We start from the raw sequence: 26,680 nt of genomic DNA on the forward strand, positions 1-26,680 counted from the left end.
GGAGTTGACAATGAAGGGTCGGAGACCAGTCTGAGACAGGCTGAGTTGAGTAGTACTTGTAGTGGTGGTGGTAGTGGTGGTAGTGGTGGTAGTAGTACTCAATAGCTCAACTTTTGTAGCTTTGTACTTAAAGTAGGTAAAATAGGTTAAGTAAGTAGGTAGGTAGGTAAGTAAGGACGGCGGACGGACGGGGCGTGTACCGGGGCTGGGGCTGCACAGGAGCATCAACAAGAGCTGCTCGGCCTGCCCTCGAGGTCACGCAGCCTGTTTATATCATTGGGGGCATCTTTGCCTGGGCGCGCCTACCCATACTTGGGCCCTGGGCACTAGCCTGCTTCCGGATTAGTGCCCCCCACTCCCGTAAAGGTTTTCGCTGGGTCACGTGAGTTCTTCTCCCTGCGCAGGAAAAAAAAAAAAAAAAAGAAAAAAGGAAAGGGAGAAAAAGAGATTGATTGATAGCCAGCCTATGTCTACTCTCCTACTTGCATATGCTATACCAACCCAGACACTCACTTAGGGAACAATCCCTCTCAGACAAATAAATACACTATTGCTATATTGCGATTCCGTCAGCAGCCGGACGGGGATAGGCCCTGCGTGTTGCATTCAATAATTCACCGCGCAGAGATGAATATATGTATGTAGCAACCTATAGCTAAATGACTTGCGTGCGTTTCCAGTGAGACCGCCATGTGAGCTTGTTTCGATCGCCCCCTCCATAGCGTGCCAAGAAAATGCCAGATGGCCTCCTGCTTCCGCCGCAAATTCTTCGTCGCGCGACTCCATCCCGGGTGGTCAAAGACGACGACTGCGGCGATAGATTATTCTGCTGACGACTCCTTAGAGGTCGCTAACGACTCAGGGAGTCGATCCAGCCTTGACAAGTCCCGGAAGATGACAGCCTCTGAGCCTCGGATGACGTGGGAGATTGATGAACCAATCACATCGTGTACATTGGTGCTTGAAAATCCCATAGACTAAACCCGGCTAGATATATATAGTTCCATCAATCCAGCTCCAGTCCTCGAATTCTGCCATCATGTCCTGCAAAACAGTGATATGGAGTACACCCCAGAACATGATAAAAGCCCTCCATGATTGTAATATTGCAGAGTCATGGAAGAAAATTGTTGTTATTGATGTACTGTATTACTTATGACGCCTCTACACATTGACCTGCCTTGCTTTGTTTTCGCCGTTTCTTTGTCTTGCCAATATTCCTCTTCACTATAACACGTGCCAAATAGGATTGAACCCCCGGAACTACACACAGCATTAATGGGGGTCTGACCAATGACAACCAGTGCCATTTAGATATGTGCACCAGCATTTGCTGGACTTGGGATGTGCTGTCATCCTCATCGTCATCATCATCATCATGGATGGAGAGCGACCATTGTCATTGCCGACCTCAAGCTTGGACCCAACACAAACCCCGCAGGCACAAAAAGGAAAATTGTCCATTTCTATACAGTGAAGGACCTCGCAGTGATGAACAGACAGAAAGGATAAACAAACCAGCAGAATCTTGGTAGTAATTGAAACAATCAACATGAAATCCACACTCCCGATATGCGCACAACATGCCTCTCATGCCCGTGTCAAGAACGCAGCCGACTCTTCTTCCTTCCCTAGCAATCCTAGACTGCGGATCTGTTCGGCCTTGGGCGCATTGTCGCGGGGGTGGGCGGCCTCCGCCTTGCGGTAGGCAGCCTGCATCTTCATCGTGCGCATGATCTAGAGATGAAAGAGAGAGGTCAGTAAAAGGACTATTACTCTTCCCACCTCGTCTAGCCCGGTCCGTTTCGGCGACCGAAATAATGCGAGATGGCAGATCAGAATCGGTTCGTTCAAGCGTACCTCCTTCTTGTGGTGCAGGCACTCGTGGTAATCCTCCAAGGCAGGCAGACACTTCTTCTTGCCCACCTCACCCTCGGCCGAGTTGACAACATAACAACCCAGTACCTCTTGCCAGAAGTTGTAGCAGCGGGAGGGACCTGGAAAAGAGAGCGAGTCAGCCGACAAGGTCCGCGGCGAAGCTGTCAAAGCGGGCACCTGGGCCGGCGAAGCCAGCCAAAATGGCAGTCAATTGCCCGCAGCCCACGCAGAGAAATAACATACCGCCGTTGTTACCGAAGCCGGAAGCCATTGTGAGATTGAGAGAGGGTGGAAATAGGAGATCGAAAGGGCGGAGGCGCAGAGCGTTCGTAGAGGGGGTGGAGGGATTGCTGGAACGGAGGTTTGAGTGAGTGAGAGAGTGAGTGCAATGAGCGATCGAGGTTCGTTCTCCCACCGCCCGGGATTGATTGGTTAACTGGCTGGATTCTGCTTTCCGCCTCGGAAGTCGGTCTGTGCACGGGACTCGCTCGCTCGGGACGGGAGGCTTGACGTCTTTCGTGGCTCACGAACACGAACACATCACCCTCTTTCCTTCAAGCAGCCTCTTCTTGTTTTTATACATTTGGCTTGGGTTTCCTTATTTTCTTGCGCCATGGCCAGTCCCTCTCGGCTCTCAGGTGCTCATGCGATTCTGTTAGCCATTCACTTTTCTGTCAGCGGCGATGTCTCCCGGCTACCCCAACTCCAAGCTCGATACCCTCGCTGGCTGCCAACCGAGCGCCTCTTGCGCATCATACTAACCTTCCTCCCCGAGAGTAGCCCGCCCCAGACATATACCTCCGTTGTGGAAGCCTTGGTAGATGGAGAGCACACCATCTCAACGGCTGCAGAGCTTGACACATCTGCCGTCCAGATTCTGACCGACACCATTGCAAGGAAACGAGTACGCAAGGTTCGTTTACTGCCGTTGAGGCATCCCGATGACGAGGACACCGACGACTCAACCGACCTCTTGACCCAATTCTTGATCCACCGCGCCCATCGCATCGACTCCGAAACCGCTCTCCAACCCCTCATCCTCGATCTCCTCGTACCATTCTATCCACGCTCGCCTATCCTCCGCACATGGTTAATATCGAGTCTACTGCCCTTGCTGCGGTTGAATTACGAATATTACCCCAGCCAGGACGAGACCTTCTCTCTGGACATTCTTGAGTCGATGGACAACAGCATCGCCATTAATGTCTTACTTTCAATGACCGGCAATACGAAAACTAGCATGGATTTAGTGCAGAACCTCCGCGGGCTGGTGGGTGCGTGGATGTATGGCAGCAACAGGACCAAGCGGCGGAAGCTCAACGAAGCCGCGCAGCAGAACACACTTTCACTTCCGCAGGACGATGTGAAACCGAGGACGAATGCAGGGGTAGGATGGCAGCAGGTTAATGAGTGGCTGCTGGCGCGCAGTTTGGTAGATCACGAGAGCGCAGTCAACGCATTCACGAACTGGGATGGCCCGGAGGATGTGGACCTGGGAGGCTATGCCGAGGAGGACCCTAGCCTCCCGAATGATGAGATGAAAGACTTGCGGACGCGGTATGGGCAGACTGGACTGGCCGTTGTCTACGCAAATGCCGATGTCAGCGCAGCGGCCTTGGATGGGTCGATCAAAGTCCTTGCGCGGATCGCCAGTTTCTTGGACCTGGAACAGCATTTGTCTTTGAGAGACGATGATGCAGAACTACCATCGGTGGTATTTGACTCGGACCAGATCTCGTCTACCTCAAGAGTCTCCCTCATGCAGAATGCGCTTCTCACGACATCGAACCCGCTCACTCGTCCGTCTGCCGCTTCCATCTCTTTCCTTAGCGCCATTTGCGTCTCTCTCCAGGTGCTGAGTGAGCTCGGTCATCCTATGCCCTGCCGTACAGCCGCAAACCTTTGTCTACACAACAATGTTGATACGCAACTGCTCGAAATGCGCGGTGTGGTTCAATCTGTGATTAGACAGAGCAAGCCTGGCCGAGGCTGGGGCAAGGTTCGCCGCCAATTGCTCTGGCTGCGCGACTGGGAGGCAGATCACACATCTCGACAGGATCAAAGTCGCCCTGCTCACCACGGTCTCTTCTGGCGAGTAGAGCGGGAAGTTGTTGAAGTCGAAATCTTGAAAGCTTTGCTTGAAGTCAGAGGTAAGCAGCTGTCTTTGCCCGTGTCATCAGCATATCAACTAAAAGGAACAGAATACAAACTCGCCGTCGACATTTATCTCAGCTCCGACTCAACCTTGACGTCATCCAAGGTCGAAGAGGCCGTCAAAGAGACCATTTACACGGCGTATGATAACGCAAGCAACGGCAATCGAACTCGTGGTGGCATGAAGAGAGCCTACGAAGTGTAAGTTCAGTCCTAATCCCATGTATCACAGGTGAGCGACACTGATGCATGCCATTACCAGCCTTCAAGCCTTTCAGCCGCACTTTTCAGACTCGATTGCTCTCAAGCAGATCAGCGCTCTTATCGCAGCCACGCACTCACTGTCCTTCTACTCCCTCACCTTACAGCACGGCGTCCCCTTCCAGCCCGTCAGCATCCGCGTACACTCCGATCCTCTCTCTCTCATTGAAAAAGTCCTCGAACAAAACCCCAAGAGCTACACCAAGGTTGACGACCTTCTGGCCATCGGCCGCAATCTTGTCGCAGCCGGCTTCTCTCCGCGGCTCTCAGATCACCATGAAGCTTCCACGCTGGCTCCTCTCTCCGAACAGGATGCCATCCTCACCGCCGAACGCCGCATCATGTCTCTAGCCGTCAACTCCGCTCTCACCTCCCACGACTTCGGAACCGCCTACTCTTACATCCTTACTCGGCTCACACCCACCTCGTCCGCATCCACGCCCGACACGATCCTCACAGACGACATTACCTGGCGTACGGTGTATTCCGCCGGACGGTATCGCCCGCCGCCGCCCAGCACCTCCACCCCTCCCACCACGCAGTCCCAGATCACCCACCTCACCCAAAGAATGGAGCTTCTCTCCCTCGCCCTCATCCTCGTCCCCTCCGACCACCCGGACCCGCTCCCGGAGATTCTAGGTGCCTGGCGCCGCTGCGACGAGGAACTCGGCAACCTCCGCACGCAGGAATCCCTCGAAGAAGACATCTGGGACACGAAGGGCGACCTCACATCCTCCCTCACCATGCAAGGCCTCCCCGGCGGGTTTGGGCCCGCCGACTCCTCCGAGCAAGACGCCCTGGAAACGCGACAGCACCAAGCCCGCCGTGCCCGCGCGCACGCCTCGCACCATCGCCTCAACCACGAAGAAGCACCCATGGGCCTCTTCGAGGTCGCGCGAGGCGCCGCCCTAGCCCTGCAGAAGAATGCATTCCCGCTCCGCGCCGCAGCCACCAAGACCACCACCGCCTCCCACCACGACCACAATGGATTCACCCCTTCCTCCTCCCACACCGCGACAGCAAGCTCCTCACATACACGCACCGACTCCGTCGTCTCCGCCGAGAACTACGAGCCCGGCAGCGGGACACCCTCCGATCGCGTCCGCAAGAGAGACGTCGTCAGTAACATGGTGACGGATGGACTCGTCAGCGGACTGGGGTGGGTGCTCGGCGCGCAGCCCGTCAACCGTTCTTAGTGTTCGTACACATATCCGCGGCTCAACCAGAGCCACACCACCAGCACTTCCCCGAAGGGAAATCACGTGTTCTATTTGCATGTCTGATAATGATGACGGGTGCGAAGATTTCTGATTGTTATCTCGTTGTATTGATAGCGCTGCTAGCAGGCATGGCATGGCATGATATCTTATAAATAATATCCGATTTTCTTTCTTGCGCAGTCTTTGTCAAGATGAAGAATACTAGATTGCACTTCATGGGGTATGCAGATAATGTATACCGTATTGGGATCCCGTGATCCATGTTGGATGAAAATCCCCCCACTTGTACTGTACGCACCTAACTAGATGGCATACCCACTTTCTAGTACTGTCGGGGTACGGTAGCAGTCTGAAAAATGGCCGGACAATGACAGTCACCGGGCGGGACGAATACCAGATTCAAGCAGCCTTGAAGAGAGATCCGGCGCCCAGATCCATACAACCCCAGACATGACGGCGGCCAACAAGGTCCGGGCGTTCGATCATGTGACCGTCTTCCCCACGGGGGGCAAAGCATATAAATTACCAGGATGAGCCTACTAGTGTCGAAAACGGAAAGAGTACGATGGAACTTGGAGATAATGATGAGATTTGACTCAATTGGATAGACGCCAATCAATATACACAAGATGCGGACCCGGTCCTCGAAGATAGAATCTGGGAAAGCAAAAGCAGCAAGACAGAAAAAGAAGACAAAAACAGAAAACGGGGTTGCACATATGTATGTGAATGAAGATGATGCTTGGAGGGGGGCGGGAGGAACTCTCTGTGAAGATGTATGTATGAATGTATGTTATGTATGGACGGAATCGCTCACGTGCAAGATGACAAGACCGGGAAAATCAAGATGGAACACGCAAGGGGAAAAACAGAAGAAAAAAGAGCCAGCACCGCTGGCTGTCGGGCAAAACAGAGAAATCCCCCTTTTTGTTGGAGCAAATGCGAAAACAACATCGAGTTGCCGGATGAATGCAAATGGGTTGGTTCTTGCTGGTGGAAGAAAAGAAAGGGAGGATGCGGAGACAATTCGGGCCTTGTCGCTGGCGGGAGGGAGGGATTTGTATTAAGGAAAGGCGTGATCATGTCGGGCGAGGATAGTCAAAAAAGGGCACAAAAACATTTCCAACTCCATGGTCCCCAAGGAAGGATAGACAGTGCACGGATGAGAATAAAAATGAGCGTCATGATCACAGATTCGTATGCTGTTGACATCCGGGTCAACCAAGGGCCAGCCACTTGTCAGCATCAAGAGGGAAGACCGTAATATGCGATCGTATTAATAGAGGTAGCAAAATCAGCCCAATGGAAGAAATGAGGGCACGAATGGTCGCGGCGGTCCTGATGCTGTTCAGGCAGTCTATTCTTTCCAATCCCACACCTGCTTCACAAAATTGGCCATGTTGACCTTCTTGTTCTTCATGTCTAGCATCCAGGGATGGTCCAGCATCCGCCATGGAGTCGCTCGTCGTGGAGGTTCTTTCTCCAGACTAGTTTCATCGTTAGTCACGCAAACCCATCATGGGAGGGGGACACAGGTACATACCAGCATTCGATGAAGTACTTGAAGTTGTCTGACCACCGGATACCATTGTCGGGCTCGTCTTTCAACTTGGGGATTGGTTGACGGACAATGTAGGTTAGAAGATCAATCAAACCGGCCCGTGGCTGCATTTCCGTTCCATCGGCAGGGAAGGGGAAGCGATGCTGGGCGACCTCAAGCAAAGTCACGCCCAAAGACCAGACATCCGATGTAATTGTGTACGACTGTCCAGTGATTCGCTCAGGCGCCATGTAGTACGATGTACCGATGAAGGTGTTCGCATCACCCTTGGTACCGAATTCTCCACTGACACCAAAGTCGCAAAGCTTAACTTGACCGTTTCGGCAAAGGAGAATGTTGGATGGTTTGATGTCTGTACATGCCGGATTAGACAGGTCCGATCACCAATGGACGAAAATGGATGCCTGAGCGCCTACCTCGATGGATGATCTTTCGGCTGTGGAGATAGGTCAAGCCGTTTAGGACACCTTCGGCGACCTTGCCCAGCACCTTTTCTCCTGTCCGGCCTCCCAGCTTCTTGACTTCCTTGTAGATGCTGTCCAGACTGCCACCTTCGCAGAATTCCATTGCGATCGAGATTGTTCCTGTGGACTTGTCCATGAATGCACCATAGTAGCGACAGATGTGCTCCGAGGCACAGTCTTTGTTGAAATTGAGTTCGCGAACGATCTGTTTTTTGACGTCGGGATTGGGATCGGTTGTGATGATCTGGGACAGCGTTTAGTACCCTTGAGAAGTGTGGCATTTCAGCTGCGCAACTCACCTTCAGAGCAAAGACGGTCTTTCCTTCTCTGAGCTTACAACGAGTCACAGCACCTCCCGCTCCTTCACCCAGACTACCCAGCTCCACGATCTTCTTCTGTTCACTGGCTGCGAGCCAGCCCTCATCATCCAGGTCGTCCACGTCGAGGGGCCTGCCCTTTTCCAAGCTCAGCTTATCCAGATCCGGGATCAAGTTGTTGACGCTGCCGTCCCGCTCCATTGACATGCCTCCTTCCCGGTCGGAGTAGACCGAACTGATCGCAGACGATGGATCGGGGGTGCTGCCATGCGGTTGTCGGAGCCCCATAGCGAACGATAAGGCGGAATAGTTGGAGGAGGAAGCCGAGGCCGGCCCACTGGCCTTCCCGTCGAGGTAGGTGAAGCTGCCCGTTCTAGAGTGTCCATTCGGTTCGTTCAGGCCGCTGGTCGCCAACGGTGGAGGGGCCGGTCGGGGTTTAACCTGGGGAATGGATTGAGTGCTACCCATGGGAGTAGCGAGGCGCAGCTGGGGAGGAGCTGGGCGGGCAGCCGGGCGCTGCAGCTGAGGAACCTCGGTCGGCGGGGGCGCTACAGTGGCCGGAACACCGTTTCCTGTGACGGGACGAGCGTTGGGAGAAGGGGGAATGCCCAGGGTGAGTTTGGGGGGTCGCGGACTGCTGCCATTGCTGCGATTACCCGGCACAGGCGGTTTGAGGAGGGGAACTGGCGAGGGTGACATTGCGAGATTGTTTTGCCTCTCACCAGGCAAAAACAACTCGTTGGGGTCAGCCAAGGTAGCCAGATCGGCGGTCTTTAGGTTGGACACTTTGAAAGAGTGTAGGGGAGGAGCTGGGAAGACGAAAAGAGGGGGTTTGGAGGCTATGGAAAGCTGAGATGATTGTTGTCGAGATGAGAAAGAAGAGGAGGTGGTGGTGGTGGTGGTGGTGGTGAGGTGGTCGGAACAAAGAGGGCCGTGGGGTTAACCAGGCAGGCGGCGGCGGCTGAGAGGAGAAGAGAGAGAGAGGGGTTGGCGATAACAAAAACAGCCGGGTAAATCGAATCAAGTCAGTTGACAGATGAAGTAGCAGACAATGCCATCGAAGTCGCAATATTAACCAAGCGAGCGAGGGCGACTGCGACTCAAGACCACTTTTGGGTGATTTCAAAAGATGAGAAAAAGTTGTTGGTGTCTGTTGTAAGAAAGAAGAAGAAGAAAAGAAGAGGAGGGCGCTGATTTTGTCAGTTGGCAAACAGCTGATGGAACGAACCTCCACACCACGAACTTAACAACTTAACAACTAGACTGCAAATAACAAGCGGAGCAAGCAACTTATAAGTCTAAGTAAGTAGTTAAAGTGATTTAGTTCCAAAGTCAAGACAGCTAACAGCCGGGATTAAATATGATCACATCACATCCCCGACATACCTAATGGCCATGAGTCCATGACAGGCGAGGGAATCCGACCTGGTGGAACCGCACTGTTTCAAAAAGCGCTGGAGAATTGCTACTATTCTTGACAGCTCAGTGTCCACTCGGCGATCTTTTTATATACTCCTGCCAATTCCAAGGAGTTAATTCACCTTTTAGATACACACTTCATCTATCTCACGTTGAAGGTGGATATCGATGACTTTTATTATTAACTCTTGTTTGGATCTAGATTGTCCATCCAGCTTATTTATTGTATTGTCAACAGTCGATTGTTCTATTGTGCAGTCCAGTCCAGCCGATGCCTTAAGGGACGGGCAACCATAGGCATCCATGAAAACTCTTCAATTGCGGGCATTGGAAAACAAAAAAAACTCATTTTTCAGCTCTCCATCCAATGAACGCAGATTTTGTGAGAGTATCGAGTGGAAGCGAGGGTTTTGACCGTTCACCGGTCAGTTCTCAAGTAATTGATAGTTTAGCTACTTGATCTGCCTGCCTTGTCCCTGGCTGGCTTCGAAGCTCCATCCTACCGATCCGGTACTTTCACCCGGAACTCCACCTTCAATCTATACCAGCCAGTGCTTGTGGCCCGTCGGACATCTCATCTCCCCTCGTCCCAGTTATTCTCAGCTCATTCCAAGAAATGCATTTCGGTAGGAGATGAGGGAAGGGGCCGTGAAATTGCTCTCTACACGTTCCTCACTTTCTGATTGGGGCAATTGTTGTAGTTGTCGTAGTGATGATGATGCTGATGATTGTTCTTGGACCATCATCGACCGCCCAGGACGAGGAGTAAACATGACACGTGCCATCTTCAGCCTTGTGGAAAGACACACAGACATCCATCAAATGACGCTGGCTCGCTCCCTTTCACCAAGTCTTTATTTTTAAAACTTTCGATCTCTCCGAAGCCACCAGCAAGCATATCGGAGGGGGGGGGGGGGGGCAGCCACAAACGCTCCCCGACCCACTATTGAGCCGGTTTAAAATAGCATCCGCCAATTTTGCACCGCCATAGCGACGGGGCCAACCGATTATGACGATGAGGATGATGTGAATTGTTGGTACTCCGCATCTGTTGGGAGAAATGTGGACTAGCAAGGGCCATTTTGAGGTACCTATCAGTAGCAATCGGAAGGGAGCTGCACCTTAATGATCTCATACCCTGTGGCTTCGACAAAAGAACAGTCCATCATCCTCGGCTCTCCTCCGTTGATACCGAGTACTAGTGTAGCCCTACGACCAACAACGGCGCCAAGCGGCGAGGCTTGTTCTCGATTATGCAGCGGTCATGCGCCGTGGCCACACTCTATCACGATCTCCAAGTCACCCTCTCAAATGCAGGACCAGAGAATTGAGTAGAGTAGAGGTTGCTACGAGCATCTACGGTAGAACGCGCGGCGTTGACGATCCTCGCTTGAAGCAGGTCTTTCCCCCACCCCAAATCTCCAAGACACTTACTTGATCAGCGTCAGTGAGTCCCGCCATGTTCTCATCGTTGGCGCGTCGACCCTGATCATCGACGCAGTCTCCGATTCTATGACAACTCGTTACATGCTTTGGATGATGACGACGAGAATAGCGGAGGTTGGTCACACCTTACACCAGATCCCAGGGTAGGCCAATGCTTCTCACTCCACTCAGGTTGCTCAAACACCATCAATCAGAAACCCGGGGTAAGGAAGAAGCTCCAATTCCACGTCAGTGTGAACCCGAAGTTGGACATCGCAGCCGATTGATTGCCAGTTCGTCCCCCTGTTGATCGGTGGAGCAGACTTCAACCAGCACCGGACCGGCACTTGGAGTCTTGAACATTATTCTGCACTTTTAACCTCTGAGTGCTGAGCCAAGAGTTTTGTCAAGTGCTTGCAGGGTGTGCCAGCAATTTATAGTGGCCAGGATCGTTCGCATTCTTGCGATTTCCCGCCCGCCCCTGTCGGCATTGAGGATAGGATTCTCCTGACGCTATGTTCGCTGCATATCATGGTTCCTCCTGCCACTACGGGGTTAAACAATTGTCCGCCATCCTTGACAATAACAACTTCTGAGTCCAGGAATACCACTATTGACCATGGATCCCAAGTTGGCCGTTCATATTGGCCCCCTTTTCCCATCTGACTCTCTCACAGTTCCTCGCACCGAATTTCTTCCCCTAAAAAAAGAAACCGTGCCGCAACGGATCAGGGTTGGGGGTGAAATTCTCGGAGATGATCACCCAAATTTTCCCAAGGACGAGCCCGTCTGAGCTTTTAATAGCAAGAAAAGAGGCTTCCAATAGTCTGCCGATGATAGTGACATTTCAATGGTGGCATGAATAGCTGCTAAGTTAAGTTCCCTGCGACTAAGTCACTCGCACTTACCCCATGCTAGCCGCCCGCCCAGCATGCGATCGCTGCATTTGGGCGGCTACCATCTGTTCTCAATCGGTTCACGGCTCCATCTGCAACCCCCATTTCCGAAACTCTTCTCTTCCCCCAATCAAATCAATTCCTTCTCGATTGCGCCATCACCTCTTCTGCATGCATTTGCTGTAGGCACGGCGTCTTTCAGGTTCCAACGCGTCACTGCATTGTTCTTCTCCTGCTTCTGCCGCGTTCCACAAACCACGCTGATCTCGACACGTACAGTACTGTACAATGTCTGCCCATCGCTTCGACGGCTCAATGGAAAGAAAGAAAGTCAAAAAGGACAGCCAGGAAGGTGGTATTCCCCCTCTCGAGGTCAAGAGTCAAGGGGCTAGCCGAATCTCGATTAGCGACGAGTCGGTTTAGATTAAGCAATCAATGAGGACGACCGTGGCGCCGAGCGAGACTCTGGACCGTCTAATACGATGGGGCCAGTGGTTACCAGAGAGAACTGGATCATTTGCGATGAAATGAGCCTTCTACTGCGGAGGTGCCTTCATGGATTGGGCGAGGTGCTGCCGCTTATCATCGTTGTGAAGCTACGTCAGAAGTTGCACGCAACCATCGGTCGAAGTGCAACAAGCTCAAAGAAAATCCTAAACAAGCAAGGGTTTCACGAGGAACCGGGACGGAGGCTTTAACCCTCGCCCAGCCCGTTGCCCTCCAGCACCAGGCGCTATGGTCAACACCAGCGGCATTATCTAGTCTTGTGATTATTGATCGCCTCCAGTCGGCAAAAGTCAGTCGGGTTGCTAACCGCATACTTTCGCAGAATGGGGTTTACAACCTCCTCGGTGGAAGAATCTTGTCCGAGCAAAAATAGGACACACTATCCATTGTTTAGGTTTTGCCCCATTGGCTTTGACTCGGTAGTCTAGTAGGCTAGTCGTCAACTTGCCTATTGAGTCTTGACTACCAACAAGCCTTTGGCCGAAGCAAGACAACAACAACAATAACAACCACCACCACCACCACCACCACCACCAGCACAATGGAAGGCCGAACTTCGCAGCAGCGAGACAGGGGCAATGAGGGGACCCACTGTGCTGGCCACTGGGATTCCGTGAAAGGGAGGACAGCGGGGAAGCGAGCCACAGCGGGATGTCAGCCAAGACGGTGAGTGGTCGGTGGCGTCAGGGACAATTGCTGCGTGGCCCACAGAAGCGCGCGCTGATTGGCCTAAAGAGGAAAGGTGAAACACGGACTACTAAGCGGGCCTCCAACGTTTCTGTGGCTCAGTATCTACTAAGCAGACTAGACAACTCCGTAATTGAGTTGCTGCCCCTGACTCTCATCATATCGCTGGGTGCGGTGTGACAGCCCAAACTTCTGGGTGTCTCGCCAGTCCCAGCTGAGCACATTCGCATTTTCTGTTACTCGGCTTGTGTACTCTGCATGAATCATGAAACTACCACAGAGCTTGGTCCGGTCGTTCATCACGTCCTAACTCATACCACCAAAGGGTACCTACATACATGTTATGCAGGTACGGCCTCTTGCTGGAGCTAAAAGGAAATCTATAGCTGGTAGTGTTATACTTCGACCCCGACCCGAGTACGGAGTAGTAGGGACTTGGAGAGAGACTAGAGAACCCCTAAGCGCAGAAGATCCAACCAAAAAGGGAAGTCGACAAGGTCGAAAGAAGCAATTGAACAACCGATCATCCATCAGAAGTTCAGAAGTTCCGAAGTTCAGAACCGCCCGCGCTTGGACCGAACCTGTGCAGTGGGCAGTGGGCACAGGGACCAACCGTGAGACCATCCCACGAGGACCAGAAATAAAATAAAAAATAAAAAACAGATGAGGGTGGACCCATTTTTGACCCTTAAACTGCCTATGAGGTTTCGAGTATCAAACTTCCAAACTAGACTATACTATCCTGGACTAAATCTACTCTCCTACACCGCGCCCCAAGAGCCAACATCAGACATCCAAGACTTCTCTCCACTCGCCTGCAGCCCGCTTCTCCCCTTTTTGGCCCTGAAACGATCTCCAGGTTAATCTCCCGGATGATACAAAGGCTCTCATCTCCCCCCTCCTCCTGCTCCAATCTTTTCTGATTCTTCTCTGTTTCTCTTTTCCTCAGATTCAACTGCTTGAAGCAATCAATCCTCTTGACTTCGGTCTGCCACTCTTTTAAACACAGCCCAACTGTCCACACTCTCTTTACCCACCACACCCAAATAACAGAATCAACCTTGACGGTTTAGATTATCACCAAATCCACCAACACAACATTCAAGATGCGTTTCTCCGTTGCCACCGTTGCCCTCTTCGCCAGCCTCGTTGCTGCCATCCCCCAGGATGTCGAGACCGTCTACCAGACTGAGGATGTGACCATCATCTCTTGCGCTCCCACCGTCACCAACTGCCCTGGACGTGTCCACTCGACTTCTACCCCCGAGGCTGTCGCTGCTACCACCACTGAGGGCGTCTCTCCCGTTGCTACCACCACCTCCGTTCCCGAGGTTCCTGCTTCCTCCGTCACTGAGAAGCCCACTTCCTCTGTCCCCGAGGGTGCCTCCGCCGCTGGTACCACCGCTGCTCCCCAGCCTCCTGCTGGCAGCTCTCCCGCTGGTGGTTCCCCTGCTGGTGGCTCCCCCGCTAGCGGCTCCGGCTCCGCTCCTTCGGCTCCCGCTGTTGTCCCCTCCGGCGCCTCCGCCGAGACTGCCGGTGGTGCTCCCCCCGCCGCTGCCAGCAGCTCCGTCACTGTTATCGCTGTGACCACCTGCGTTCCCACCGTCACCTACTCCACCGTCACTCTCGGTGCTGGTGCCACTGGCCTCCCTGGCAAGCCCGGCAGCGGCAAGCCCACCAAGTCCGCTGCTCTGATCCCCAGCGGTGCCGCCGCCATCGGCAGCGGCTACCCTAGCGGCAGCGCTACGTGAGTAATTCCCTTTATGCTGCAGTGCATGCAGCATGTATATATGTATGCAGACCAAACAGACGCTAATCCTGTACACAGCCCCTCCCCCTCTGCTGCTCTCTACACCGGTGCTGCCAGCGCCATCAACGGCAACTCCTTTGCCTTCGCTGGTGCCGCCGCCGCTGCCGCTCTCTTCCTTGCTTAGATTCCCCCTTCTTGTCCATAGTAGCCCCCGGGGTCCTTCATGAGAGTCCGGCCGTCAACTACGGGCGGGGGAACCCTATAAACTAGGGCACGTGTGAATAATTGAAGAGACCCTGTTTTTGGGGGGTTTGTGCCATATTTAAGTGTTGAGGTTTTGCTTTCTGGGAGAGAAATCCGATTCGTTGCTTGAAATATTTTCTTTGACCTATCTAACTTTCTCTACATGCTTCCTGGAACGCCTTGGGGGGTTCAGTGGAAGCCTTTTTTGGTGGCTGGATACGATTAATGTAACCCATGAATTGCTTTCACATACCCAATTCGAAGCAGTAATAGATTACTTTACCAATGCTACTTTTCTTTCTTTTCCTCCTTGGTTTTTCGAAGGTTGAAATGTCACTTGATGCATCATCTATCACCATTCTGACCGCGAAATCTCAAAATTGTGAGTGTGTTGCAGATTGATTACTTGCGCAGAAAACCCCGCCCCAGCCAGCCCGGCCAGCCCACGGTGGGTGGGTGACCTGCCACCGATCGCTTCGTTCAGCCGTAGGTAGTCTAGTCTGCTGCTGGGGTCTTGACGTGTTCAATGTGCCTACAGAACCCAAAAGCAAGGATAGGCTGTTCAATGGGGCTGAATCTGGAGGAGACGAAGGAGAGAGAGGGTGTGAGTGTGCATGGATGTGGTCTGGGGGCCGCAGCACCGAGGGTTTCACAGGCAATCCTTCATCAATCGGCGACCGGGTCAGATCCGATGGCGCGGGGCGTTCCATTGGTGATTCTCGTCCTACAACACGGAGGGGGACCAAGCAGAATTGAGGCTGAACTTTGGAGTATCTGAGCACTGCCTCCCTGCCCCCTGCACACCGCTTACTGCTAGTCAGATGAGTGGTGGTGGTGGAAGTGGTGGTCCATCGCTCGTTTCATAACTATGCTATGTTGGAGTAAGCTATTAGTCAGTCCATGAAAGCATGTGCTAAATTAAAAGTGACTTGCTCTGGTCAATTGTGTCACCGTCAGCCCTATCTCTTTAAGCTGGAGAGATTCTTGGAGGTGGTTTCTAGAAGCTTCAGAGGAGGGTCTCTGTTATCTGTTCTCCCAAGTAAGACGAGAGGGACTTCATGGTGGCTGTGTGTGTATGTGTTGTTATTGCTGTATTTATTACTGATTTTCTCTTGCTATTCCTAAGGCTTTGCTTTGCTGACTACAAATTTCGACTCCGGCCCTCCTCCTCCTCCTCCTCCCCATTCGGGTTGGCTGGTCATGTGTTGGTCTCGGCCCGTCGCTTCTCATACTTCCTTCCTTCCCTCCATCTAATAGTCGGTCTGACAACAAACAACAACAACAACAACAACAATTTCTCTATTCGCATTCTACCTCGTACTGTTGTTCCCACTACCAACACAGACACACGAAAAGGGGGCTCTCATTTATCATCCTTCTGTGGGGTGGAGATCCATCTGGAGTCTAATGACCCAAATAGATTGACCTTTTCCGCCGTAATGCAGAAGCGGACACAAGCTCGGACAACAAAGGAAGTGGCAGTGTTCCGAACCACTGACTTGCCACCAACACACCAACGCCTGCGGCCATCACGCAGCCTCCGCTTCCTCAATCCCTTTTAGAGCTCTCAACTCTGAAACATGAGCTCCTTACCATGGCGTCTGCAGCCCATGGATGTCGCTCCATGCAGTAAAGCATGCTTTTCTCGGCGTCCCCGCGTTCTGCGTCGTTCTGCTTCGGGCGTAGTGGTTGCACATCACACAACATAGGGTGCACCACCTCCCCCCAAATCAGATCCTGCTGCCGTGCGCCTCTGCCCCTCCCCCAAGTGATGGGTCAAATCCTATGGGACTTGGATCGGAGGTTACAGGGCAAACAGGAAGATCCTTCTATAGCGGGGGCAGAAGGCTCCCGACGGATCGGATTCCTGGCTGGTTTCCAGACCAAGGCGAACACCAGCCGGGCAACCCGAGTCTCCTCCACCAACAGTTTGAGATTGTTCGATCCTTCCCGACCTGTTCATGAGCTGTCTGCTCCACCGCTCCCTCCATCGGGCCCAGATAGCTTGGATCTGGTGAGCCCACAATGAGGCGCAAGTAAGGCTTTCCGTGCGGATTGGCCCTGTTGGTGGTCTTGTCTCATCTGACTTCTTTGTTGCTTGTGACGGTCAAAGAAAGCCGTCATGACCGTGCACATCGGAGAGTTGAGCAAGACGCTCGGCGTCTTGATGCTGGTGACTCCGCCTCGACTTCATGTCTATTAAACGACAGCGTGGCCGCTGTCGGGACTTTTGTTGTCCAATTTCTCGCATGCCTTTTCCCTCCCGCAACTTCTCGTATCCCCCTCCACTCTACTACTTCCCGATATCGACTCGTACCACCCGAAGTGTACATGGTTGCTTCTCGCTATCAGGTTGTCTCGGCTGCTTGTGCTTTACCTTAACTCATCACTCTGAGCGCTACCCCGCCGTCGCTACTTGTCCAAATGGATCTCTCGTCACTAGAAGGCCCTCCCATCGCGGACTCGCGCTTTACTGTCTCGTCGGAGAGCCCAAAGGAATACATGACTGTCCCACGTATCCGCCTTGATACTGGCTTGGCTAGCACACTACCTCAGCGTCCTGCCTCTGCATGCGACTCTCCCAGGCCAAAGGCAGATTATTGTCCATATTCACCCCAAGAGCGACAGGACCCTAGACTCTGCCGCCGCTGTCACTTCAGAATACACTCGACTGGGGATCTGAGTACACCTAGCCCTCGCGAAGCAAGCCCATCGACAACCTCCTACCCGGCTCTCAACCTGCCTCCTCCTCCACCTTCATCATCATTTGCGTATTCTCCCTGGGCGTCGCGGAGTAGGAGCATGACAGACCTCACTCTTCAGCCTGCTCACACCACCGGCCCTATGTCCCGCGAAACATCCACTCAACCGGCCAGCCAACTCATCTGGCTTGAGTCGGAAGAACTGTGGGTCCTCAAGCCTCCGTCGCCCTTGTCATCCGCGCCATATCTTTCCCCGCTGGCTCCTCGTCCGATACACAGTGCTACTGGCAGAGGCGGACATCCATCCTCTCCATCAGTCTTTGATGACTACGCTTCCGACTCGGAATACTCCGACCAGCCTCCACCATATGAAAATCACATCTACGATCGACCTTTCGTTCCACTTCCCGATCGAGCAAGAGAAGATAGCAGTAGTCGGAGATCGCGCTGGTCAGCCGTGGCTCGCAGGAGAGCGAACCGGGCTCTCTCGGGCTGAGAAAAACCCCTGACCAGTACTTAGTCTCATCTTGTGTTGGAATGATGAGTGAACGTCTTTTTGGAGAGAGAAGCTGTATTTATTTTGGTTTCTCCGTCTGTATCTTGGTTGCCTTTCTGTTCCTTTTGGCCCTATTTGATGCATCAGAGAGCGATGATACCCACAATTTCGATTTAGTCTTGGTTTACTTCAGCTACTTATACTTGACCTCTAATCAGCTGTGCTGCATACTATTTTTTGATCGTAATATATTTTATCCCCTCTACTTCTTGGAGACAGATGCTACCACGTGCTCACTGACTCTGCGTTATCAAAGCACTAAGAGATCATACCTTCACTTGAACTTTGAGACATCGAGACAGTCCAAGATTTTCTGCTTCGTCATCTACAGCATTGAAGAGAAGCTGAATCTTTCATCCTGCTTCCTCTCTCACCCCATATTCTTCCAGCTCTCATCTCCCCTTTACCCTCTGCATCTCTTCCACCTTCTACATCTCTTCCACCCTCTCCATCTCTTCCGCCCTCCGCATCTCTCTCCCCTCCCATCATCATCTCTCCCTCCCTTCCATATCGCTTCTATCCATCTTTGTCCTCCTATTAATCGGTCTCTCCTACTGATACCATACTACTACTACTCGACATTAAATATCATCGGTTGGAGATTGTTGACTACATATCCATGAGCTCAACTGCTCGCTTCATCACACCTACTGAATCCTAACGTTTTCTTGACAAAATTTTCCATCTGTGCTTCATGCAAGGTATCTAGGACCAGGATACCATGTCGCTGCAGTCAGAAGATGTGACCTTGGTCGATCACTTGGCTAAGATACATTACATAGTCGAGCAGCCATTCCGAAACGGCCATCTTCGCCCAGGATACAAGACTGGTAAGCTCTTGTTGACATATGCGGGGAATGAATAAGGAGACTGGCTAAGAAATGCATTGCAGCATCCCCAAGTCCAGACTTTGACACCAAATGGAAAGACGAACCACCTCACATTCGAGCCCTGTATACAGCTCGAGCTTCAAAATTAGCTTCATCAGATCAGTACAAGGGGGCACAGGTGAACGATCACGAGTTTGCCAATGCACTTTACGCCAAGCTTTATGCAGAACTAGATTCCAACCAAGCGGCAGCAGCTTTTACAATCCAGCGTCAGTACTTCTCTCATTAGAGACCCGTCTCAAATTGTCTCACCAACTGTGGTAGACTTGCTGACTTGTGTCTGAAGTTTCTGCATTCATATCAGCAGTGAAAATGTTGCTGAGCCCTGATGATGTTTCTGGGTCGCGCTCAGCCCAAGATGAGAACGCCGGTGCGACTGAAAACTTATCCTCGGAGGAGCACAGTGCCAACGACGCAGATCAAGAAATTAAAGCGCTCGAGGCAGCAGTAAGGAAAGGCATCAAGGTGGTGACGAGCTTGAGCCAAGTCTTTGGTGAGCCTGAAAACTGGAAAAGTGAGCCCGACTGGCCAAACAAAATCAAGCGCACTCTTGATAAAGCCCGCAAGGAAACGGTCGTCATTGGAGTTGCTGGAAGCACTGGCGCGGGGAAATCGTCCTTGGTCAATGCCCTCATCGACGAAAAAGACATCCTGACCACAGATTGCATGCGAGCATCCACCGCGGTCCCGGTCGAGGTCCACTACAACAAAGGAGAGTCGCGATATAGAGCAGAAGTTGAGTTCATTCAGCGCGAAGGCTGGGAGCGCGAGCTAGATATTCTATTTGCTGAGCTCCGTGTCCATTCAGAAGAACTTGCTCGTGGCGAAGAGCCAAAGGACGCCGAGGCAACAGTCGCCTTACAAAAGATCATGGCTGTATACCCTGCTCTCGAGCGGCAAGCACTTTTAGAGACCTCGCCTTGCGAGCTTCTGAAGGATGAAAGAGTCTCGGACCTTTTGGGCCAAACAGTGACGATCAAGGACAATAACTCCAAGAGTTTCGCTGATGAGTTAAAGTCATATATCGACAGTAAAGGCAAGAAAAAGAGTCGACCCAAATCTTCGGCTAAGAAGGCCGCTCTTGGCCACCCAAAAGATTTGTCAGAAGGATCGGATTCCGCTGACCAAGGTATCGGACTTTGGCCGCTCGTTCATGTCGTGCGGATTTATGTCAAGGCCAAGGCCTTGTCGGCCGAGGCTGTTCTGGTTGATCTCCCCGGTGTCTCTGATTCAAATGCAGCGCGTGTGGCTGTGGCTGACGAGTACATGAAGCGGTGTTCCGCACACTGGATAGTGGCGCCCATCAATCGTGCGGTCAACGACAAAGTTGCTCATGATTTGTTGGGCAAGAACTTCAAGATCCAGATGCACATGGATAATGCATTTAACGACATCACATTTGTCTGCACGAAGACCGATGACCTTGTTCCAGCAGAAGTGCTGCAATCTTTAGGGCTCGAGCTGCCACCTATTGATGATTTGGAAGAGTCCTCGGACAGGCTTGACGCCCCGAAAATGAAGTTTCGAGAATATCAAGACCAAAAAGAACAGATCCTCACAGAGCTTGAGCCAATTGAGGATGAAATTGAAGACTTAGAAGAGCGACTGAGGGATGAAGACATTAATCTCGATGTAGCCCTGCTTACACCCCAGAAAAGGAAGAAGACCAGAAGTTATGACGACTCAGCCCAAGATGGGCTTCTTCGACTAAGCGACTATGAAGGCATGGAAGTCTCAGATTCAGACGACGCCGAGGATAAGATTCATGAACTTCTGCGCCACCTGCAAGCTCTAAAAAGCTCAGCGGAAGAAACTCCAAGGTCAAAGGCGTGATGCCGACCGGGGTATTGAGAAGTATCGAAAGATCGAACTTGATGACCTTCGATTCTGCATCGAGGCTCGTAATAACTTTGCGAAAGAGCAGATCAAACATGACTTCGGTCAGACCATCGCAAGCTTAGACCAAGAAGACGAGCAGCATGATGGCATCTACCTCTCGACCATGGCTCGGGACTACAACGAGTTCAAAGAAAATCTCTCCGTGTACTGTGTCTCTCCTAAAGCCTATCAAGAACTGCGTGGTCGTTCAAGGCGGGGCAAAAAGCTCCCTGGGTTCTCGGACCTAGAGCAAACGGAGGTTCCTGCTTTGCAACAGTACTGCATTGCGCTAACTCGCAAATCCCGCGAGAAGACTGCCCGGCGTTTTTTGGTGACGCTGAATTCACTCCTTCAATCAATGACCTTGTGGTCTGCACCGATTGCGACAGCCGCGCGCACTTCTGCCCAGAAGAGACAGCAGATGGAGGCCGAATTCCGTAACGCGGTAGACGACCTGACCGAGGTAGGTGCGGAACTTGACTTATGTTATGAAAGCATTGATTGGATTCTAGGCCATGAACAGACTTCGAGTTGACTCCGTTGCCAGCAGCCGAGCTATCATCCAAGACCAGATCATCGCAAATCTAGGTAAGTCTACCCCTCGACCAACAGAATTCCTTACTAACCAGGTCAGACCAAGCATGGCGCCACGGTTATGACGAGTTTCCCCAAGCGGTCGATTGCTGGAATGCCCCTCAGCAACAAGAGGGATTCCGTTGGAATAGGTATCAAGCATTCTGTCGCCGGCAGGGTCTTCATGACAACCGGGTAAGCTTGCCCCTCCCTCTTTCTCCTTCTACAACATGCATCGAAAACTCAAGCCTAACAACACTCTAGAATTTGAACGAGGAAATGTAAGATTGAACGAACGTTCTTCAAGTTTATACAATCGAGCTGACCCTGTCATAGAGCACAGCCGATGATCGCGAAGATCAAGCCTGGATGGCGCAGGTAAGTAGATATGTGTGCACCCTTCTGGAGCTTCTGTCTAACCAGCCATAGTGCATTTGAGGATCAATTGCCTGGTGCATATAAGCAGCTGCGTGAAGATTTTGAGAAAGCCATCAGTGAATTCCATTCTCAAGCCATGCGATGGATCACATGGGACTCGCCTCGGGCTACAGGCGAGCGGCTCCAGCGCCGACTGGTTACCCTACACGAATCGATCAAACAGGAAATGGAGGATCTCCAAGCATGGACGGGGCGCGAGAAACGCAATAGAAGAGGTTATTTCAGCGCGTCTATTGCCACGGGGCTTCAATCAACCTACCAAGCTTGCGCTCAATATACTGGTAAGGCTGCTGACGTGGGGCGGCACGAGCATAATGTACTGATCCGTGTTTAACTAGGACGCGGCGTTTTGAAGGCGATCCGTACAAGGATGTCCGAGCATGCTGAGAAGCAAGGTTCTTCGCTATTCCGCAATGCTGCGGATGAAGTCAGCCAGGCGCTGGAAGAATGGTTGTGCGAATTGGATACAAAGCTCGAGAAATTGGTCAAAGAACTATTGCAGGAGGTTGCGCAAGACTATCATCGTGCCCTGGTCGCCCCACATCTCCAGCACCGCGCGGACGAGCACGCGGGCTTGAAAGCCCAGATCCGAGATCTTCTCCGTGACGCTGAGGCCGACTTGCAGTTGGACCGTTTACTAGGAGAGGATGGACCGTTGCAGCATGAGCCGGCGCCTCCAATGGACCAGCAAGAACCGGCGGCTACAGGAACTACGGCGGAATCAGCTGCTACGTAATAAACTCCGAGACAGTAACTACCGGTGGTTTAGCTGGCGGATGATGAGCAAGAGGCCTTGAAGCGATCATCGAATGTTGATTGGGGCGCACAGGCCTGGGTTGGGCCGGAGCGCGGCGTGTCCATGGGGAGAGGGGGAAGGTTAAAGTTAAGCCTTTTGGGTTTGATTTTTTTATTTCTTTGGCTCTGGGAGAAAATGAAGGGAAGAGAGGAGAGGGAATGAAAAGAAGGAGACTATGGGGTACTTTTGTCCGTTAGTTCGTTCTGCTCATCATCTATCGGCCAGACTGTCCAGTTCGGTGATAGTGACCAGCACCCCAGATAGATGGAAAGGGTAGAACCAAATGGAAGCGCTTTGATTGCTTGCTTGCTTGCTTGGTTGGTAGCTTGGTAGGTAGCTAGCTTGAAAGAAGGGAACTAGACTAAGAGATTTGTTTGATTGAAAGAGGGGAGCATGACGAGGCGAATAATGGGCATATTGGCCAGGAAACGTCCAGCCTCCGGAATTATGGCGGGTGGGCGGACTCCATAAAGAGTTGGGGCCTGACAGCCGGTGACAGCGGGTGGGTTTTATTTTGAGGGAGATTCGGACAAGGACTTGACCTTGGACTCTTCTGCTCTGTTGCTTGTTGTTGTTGTTGTTGTTGTTGTTCTCTGCTCTGCTCTGCTCTGCTCTGCTCTGCTCTGCTCTGCTCTGCTCTGGGAGCTGTTCTGTTCTGTTCTGCAGTGTTGAATCTGGGTTGTGCTTATCCTTCTGTTTCCCCTCTTTTGTTTGGGGAGTGAGTCAGCAGGATTCAGATAGGACAAGGACAGCAAGTACGGTACAGAGTCCAGTGCAGTGGACAGACAGTACACTCCTATTGTGGTGCAGTGGTTGGGTGTTGCAGCAGACGAACGGTTGTTATCATCCTCATCCTCCTCATCCGCATCCTCCTCATCAGCATCCTCCTCATCCTCTCTTCTTCTCTTCTTCCACCGCCTTCGTTCTACTTCGACACCTCCGCCGGGCTCCACCAATCAGCGGGGCGTCCACCGGCAGCATGGGTCTCCCGCATCTTTTCTTCTCTCGTCACAAATCATCCTCGCATTCCAAATCCAAGTCTACCAAATCTTCCTCTTCCTCTTCCTCTTCCTCTTCTCCCTCTTCCCCTTCTCCTTCCCCCTTGTCTACTTCTTCTTCCTCCTCCTCCTCTCCGTCTTCCTCTGCGGCGACTTCCACCCGATCCACTCCCCTCTCGTCTCCCGCCTCCTCTCCTCCTCCCCCTCCGCCGGTGGCGACCAAATCTTTTCCTACTCCTCCTCCTGCCTCAACTCCTCACTCCACTCGACCTCCCCCTCCTCTCCGGGCAAAGACCGTTCACTCTTCTTCTTCCTCTCGACACTCTCATTCTTCCTCTGCCGCTTCTCGCCCCGTCTCGTCGACACGTGCTCCGCAGTCGTCATCGGTTCCAGCCTCGACTCAGCACCCTTCCATTCCGCGCAAACCCACCACTGCTCGCCCGACTCACCACAGTCGCTCCTCCTCCACCCCCTCCAAGTCAGCCTCCGTTCGGACCAAGTCAGTCTCCGGTCCTCGTGCGTCGCTGTCCGCCGTCCGGAATCGATACACCCACGATCCCGACTTCCACCCACTTAATCTTCATCCCGACGAACTCCGTCAACTCTCCGCAATGGCTGCTGCTCGCGAAGAAGCCCGCACCCCAATGGATGTCGACACCAATGGCGTCAATGGCAAGACAGAACGGAGTCCCACGCCCCCTCCTCACCGTTCGAACGGCAACACTGCCGAGGCCGACAACTTCAAGCTGGCCGGTAACAAATTCTTCAAGGATGGCAACTACACACGCGCTATCGAGGAGTTCAACAAGGGTAGGTTCTTTCGCGTCCAAACTCATGCCCCCGCTACAAGATCTAATCGTCACATCCGACAGCCCTCGAGATCAGCCCCGACTCGTCCGTCTACCTGTCCAACCGCGCGGCCGCCTACATGGCCGCTACCCAGTACCTAGCCGCTCTGGAGGACTGTGAGCGCGCCCGCGAACTCGACCCCACCAACACCAAGCTCATGTACCGTCACGCCCGCATTCTCGTCAGTCTGGGTCGTCCAACCGAGGCCCTCGATGTGCTCGCCCGCGTCGAGCCCCCGGCTTCTGCCACTGACAAGGCCCCCGCCGAAAAGATGCTCCGGTTTGTCAAGCAAGCCGAGGAGGCTTTGGCTGAGGACCGTGGTGTGTCGATGGTGCTGTTCTGCCTGGACCAGGCACGGCAGATGCTGGGTCAGGGGGTCAAGGAGCCTCGCAAGTGGACGCTGATGACGGCCGAGGCGCACTTGCGCATGGGGAACGATAACTCCTTCGGCAAGGCCCAGGATATCGCCATTGGCATGCTGCGCGAGAACAGCCAGGATCCCGATGCCATGCTGATCCGCGCCCGCGCGTTCTATGGCATGGGTGACACCGATCAGGCGTTGAAGCTGCTCAAGATGTGCCTGGGTCTGGATCCCGACATGAAGGCAGCCATCAAGATGCTGCGCACCGTGCAGAAGTTGACGCGCACCAAGGAAGAGGGTAACACTGCCTTCAAGGCCAAGGACTACCGCAAGGCCATCGAGTTGTGGACCGAGGCTGTCCAGGTCGACCCCAAGAACAAGGACCAGAACGCCAAGATCCTGCAGAACCGCGCCCAGGCCTACATCAACCTGAAGGAATACGATAATGCGGTCAGTGACTGCACGGAGGCCCTGAAGTTGGATCCCAGCTATGTCAAGGCACAGAAGATTCGTGCCAAGGCTCATGGCGGTGCTGGTAATTGGGAGGAAGCGGTGCGCGACTACAAGGCTGTGGCGGAGACGAACCCGATGGAGAAGGGCATCCAAGAGGAGATCCGCCGGGCTGAGTTTGAGCTGAAGAAGGCACAGCGCAAGGACTACTACAAGATCCTTGGGGTTTCCAAGGATGCCTCCGAGCAGGAGATCAAGAAGGCTTACCGCAAGATGGCCATTCAGTACCACCCCGACAAAAACCGTGATGATCCTTCTGGTGAGGAGAAGTTCAAGGAGATTGGCGAGGCTTATGAGACTCTGATTGATCCTCAGTATGTGTCCCTTGGGTTTTTATCGATAATATAGCGGACTAACGAGCGACCAGGAAGCGCGCCTCTTACGACAACGGCGACGACCTTGTTGACCCGGCTGACATGTTTGGCCGCGGCGGCATGGGAGGTATGCACGGTTTCGGAGGCATGGGCGGCATGGGCGGCATGGGTGGTATGGGCGGTATGGGCGGTATGGGTGGCACCCATATCAATATCGACCCCAGCGTGCTCTTCAACATGATGAACGGCGGCGGTGGCTTTGCTCAAGCCGGTGGCCAGCGCGGCGGAGGTTTCCCTGGAGGATTCTCCTTCTAAGCGTGACCAATCCGCTTGGGTACACTAACCTTGTTCTTTGCATGACGAAAATGGGCGCATTGCACAAAAAAGTCCGTCTACCATGTCTGCCATATTTACGATGCATCACAGATAAACCGGGATGGGTTCTTTTTTCTTCTCCTTTCATGGCATATTCGCTCCTACCATACATACCCACTTTCTCGTCGTGCAATCGTCCCATCCGACTCCCTCCACCTTCGACAGCCTCTCCGTGTCTTCTTTTATACTCTCCAGCCTCACGAAGTTTCTAATACCTTGGAGTCCTTTCGATCCCAGCATGCATGACCAACAGAACGATGCCATTGACTGATGGGACGGTTTTGAATCCGATAGACTTTTTGTTTTTTCTTCTAATCTTCTTCCCTCCCCTCCCCAATTTTTCCCTTTTATGATGCATGGCAAGGGTAAAGCAAGAGGAAAGAAAGTTGTCTTATTTTTTTTTTTTTTTTTTTGATGTTGCCTTTTTTGTGGACTCCTGGTGATCGCCGTGAGGCAGAATCTTTTCTGGTTTCGCTACTAGATGATAACGACAGATGAGGATGAGGGGCTCCCCGTGCTTGATTATGTTAGCCAGGTTTTTCTTTTTTACTTTCAGTGTGTACTGTTGTGATGGCAATAGGGCGTTATATACCTGGGATGAGATGAGTTTTTTTTTTGCTGTGTGTTTGCCACACCACACCTTTTTTTTTTTTCTCTT

General features: G+C 52.6%; 7 protein-coding genes across 7 annotated transcripts; 5 read left to right on the top strand and 2 right to left on the bottom strand.

Annotated features, from left to right (window-relative positions):
* Window positions 1–1,406: 1,406 nt before the first annotated feature.
* On the bottom strand, window positions 1,407–2,256 carry BO86DRAFT_387749 (uncharacterized protein). The gene is made up of 3 exons (XM_025671669.1): window positions 2,122–2,256; window positions 1,861–1,997; window positions 1,407–1,737 (listed from the first exon to the last, which is right to left on the bottom strand). Exons 1-3 carry the CDS (start codon window positions 2,147–2,149, stop codon window positions 1,591–1,593), a joined length of 312 nt encoding a protein of 103 aa, XP_025529383.1. The 5' UTR covers window positions 2,150–2,256; the 3' UTR covers window positions 1,407–1,590.
* An 84-nt stretch (window positions 2,257–2,340) lies between these two features.
* On the top strand, window positions 2,341–5,670 carry BO86DRAFT_335157 (secretory pathway Sec39 family protein). Its single transcript, XM_025668874.1, has 3 exons — window positions 2,341–4,028; window positions 4,080–4,233; window positions 4,295–5,670. Exons 1-3 carry the CDS (start codon window positions 2,492–2,494, stop codon window positions 5,487–5,489), a joined length of 2,886 nt encoding a protein of 961 aa, XP_025529384.1. The 5' UTR covers window positions 2,341–2,491; the 3' UTR covers window positions 5,490–5,670.
* Window positions 5,671–6,823: 1,153 nt separating this feature from the next.
* On the bottom strand, window positions 6,824–8,976 carry BO86DRAFT_40252 (Pkinase-domain-containing protein). Its single transcript, XM_025673869.1, has 4 exons — window positions 7,838–8,976; window positions 7,491–7,782; window positions 7,057–7,426; window positions 6,824–7,000 (listed from the first exon to the last, which is right to left on the bottom strand). Exons 1-4 carry the CDS (start codon window positions 8,552–8,554, stop codon window positions 6,871–6,873), a joined length of 1,509 nt encoding a protein of 502 aa, XP_025529385.1. The 5' UTR covers window positions 8,555–8,976; the 3' UTR covers window positions 6,824–6,870.
* A 4,812-nt stretch (window positions 8,977–13,788) lies between these two features.
* BO86DRAFT_40350 (GPI anchored serine-rich protein) lies at window positions 13,789–14,940 on the top strand. The gene is made up of 2 exons (XM_025673941.1): window positions 13,789–14,536; window positions 14,618–14,940. The coding sequence occupies exons 1-2, from the start codon at window positions 13,896–13,898 to the stop codon at window positions 14,721–14,723; spliced, it is 747 nt and encodes a 248-aa protein (XP_025529386.1). The 5' UTR covers window positions 13,789–13,895; the 3' UTR covers window positions 14,724–14,940.
* A 2,069-nt stretch (window positions 14,941–17,009) lies between these two features.
* Window positions 17,010–18,208, top strand: BO86DRAFT_40360 (uncharacterized protein). Its single transcript, XM_025673946.1, has one exon. The coding sequence runs from the start codon at window positions 17,207–17,209 to the stop codon at window positions 17,978–17,980; it is 774 nt and encodes a 257-aa protein (XP_025529387.1). The 5' UTR covers window positions 17,010–17,206; the 3' UTR covers window positions 17,981–18,208.
* A 253-nt stretch (window positions 18,209–18,461) lies between these two features.
* Window positions 18,462–22,570, top strand: BO86DRAFT_408456 (uncharacterized protein). Its single transcript, XM_025674346.1, has 10 exons — window positions 18,462–18,870; window positions 18,933–19,139; window positions 19,217–20,562; window positions 20,735–21,271; window positions 21,321–21,396; window positions 21,443–21,576; window positions 21,646–21,662; window positions 21,718–21,759; window positions 21,811–22,100; window positions 22,158–22,570. The coding sequence occupies exons 1-10, from the start codon at window positions 18,762–18,764 to the stop codon at window positions 22,553–22,555; spliced, it is 3,156 nt and encodes a 1,051-aa protein (XP_025529388.1). The 5' UTR covers window positions 18,462–18,761; the 3' UTR covers window positions 22,556–22,570.
* Window positions 22,571–24,199: 1,629 nt separating this feature from the next.
* Window positions 24,200–26,330, top strand: BO86DRAFT_358590 (DnaJ and TPR domain protein). The gene is made up of 3 exons (XM_025669748.1): window positions 24,200–24,423; window positions 24,486–25,647; window positions 25,701–26,330. Exons 1-3 carry the CDS (start codon window positions 24,225–24,227, stop codon window positions 25,960–25,962), a joined length of 1,623 nt encoding a protein of 540 aa, XP_025529389.1. The 5' UTR covers window positions 24,200–24,224; the 3' UTR covers window positions 25,963–26,330.
* Window positions 26,331–26,680: the final 350 nt, after the last annotated feature.

The sequence above is a fragment of the Aspergillus japonicus genome (genome assembly GCF_003184785.1).
Source record: "Aspergillus japonicus CBS 114.51 unplaced genomic scaffold BO86scaffold_13, whole genome shotgun sequence".
In the NCBI taxonomy this organism is placed as follows: Eukaryota; Fungi; Ascomycota; class Eurotiomycetes; order Eurotiales; family Aspergillaceae; genus Aspergillus; species Aspergillus japonicus.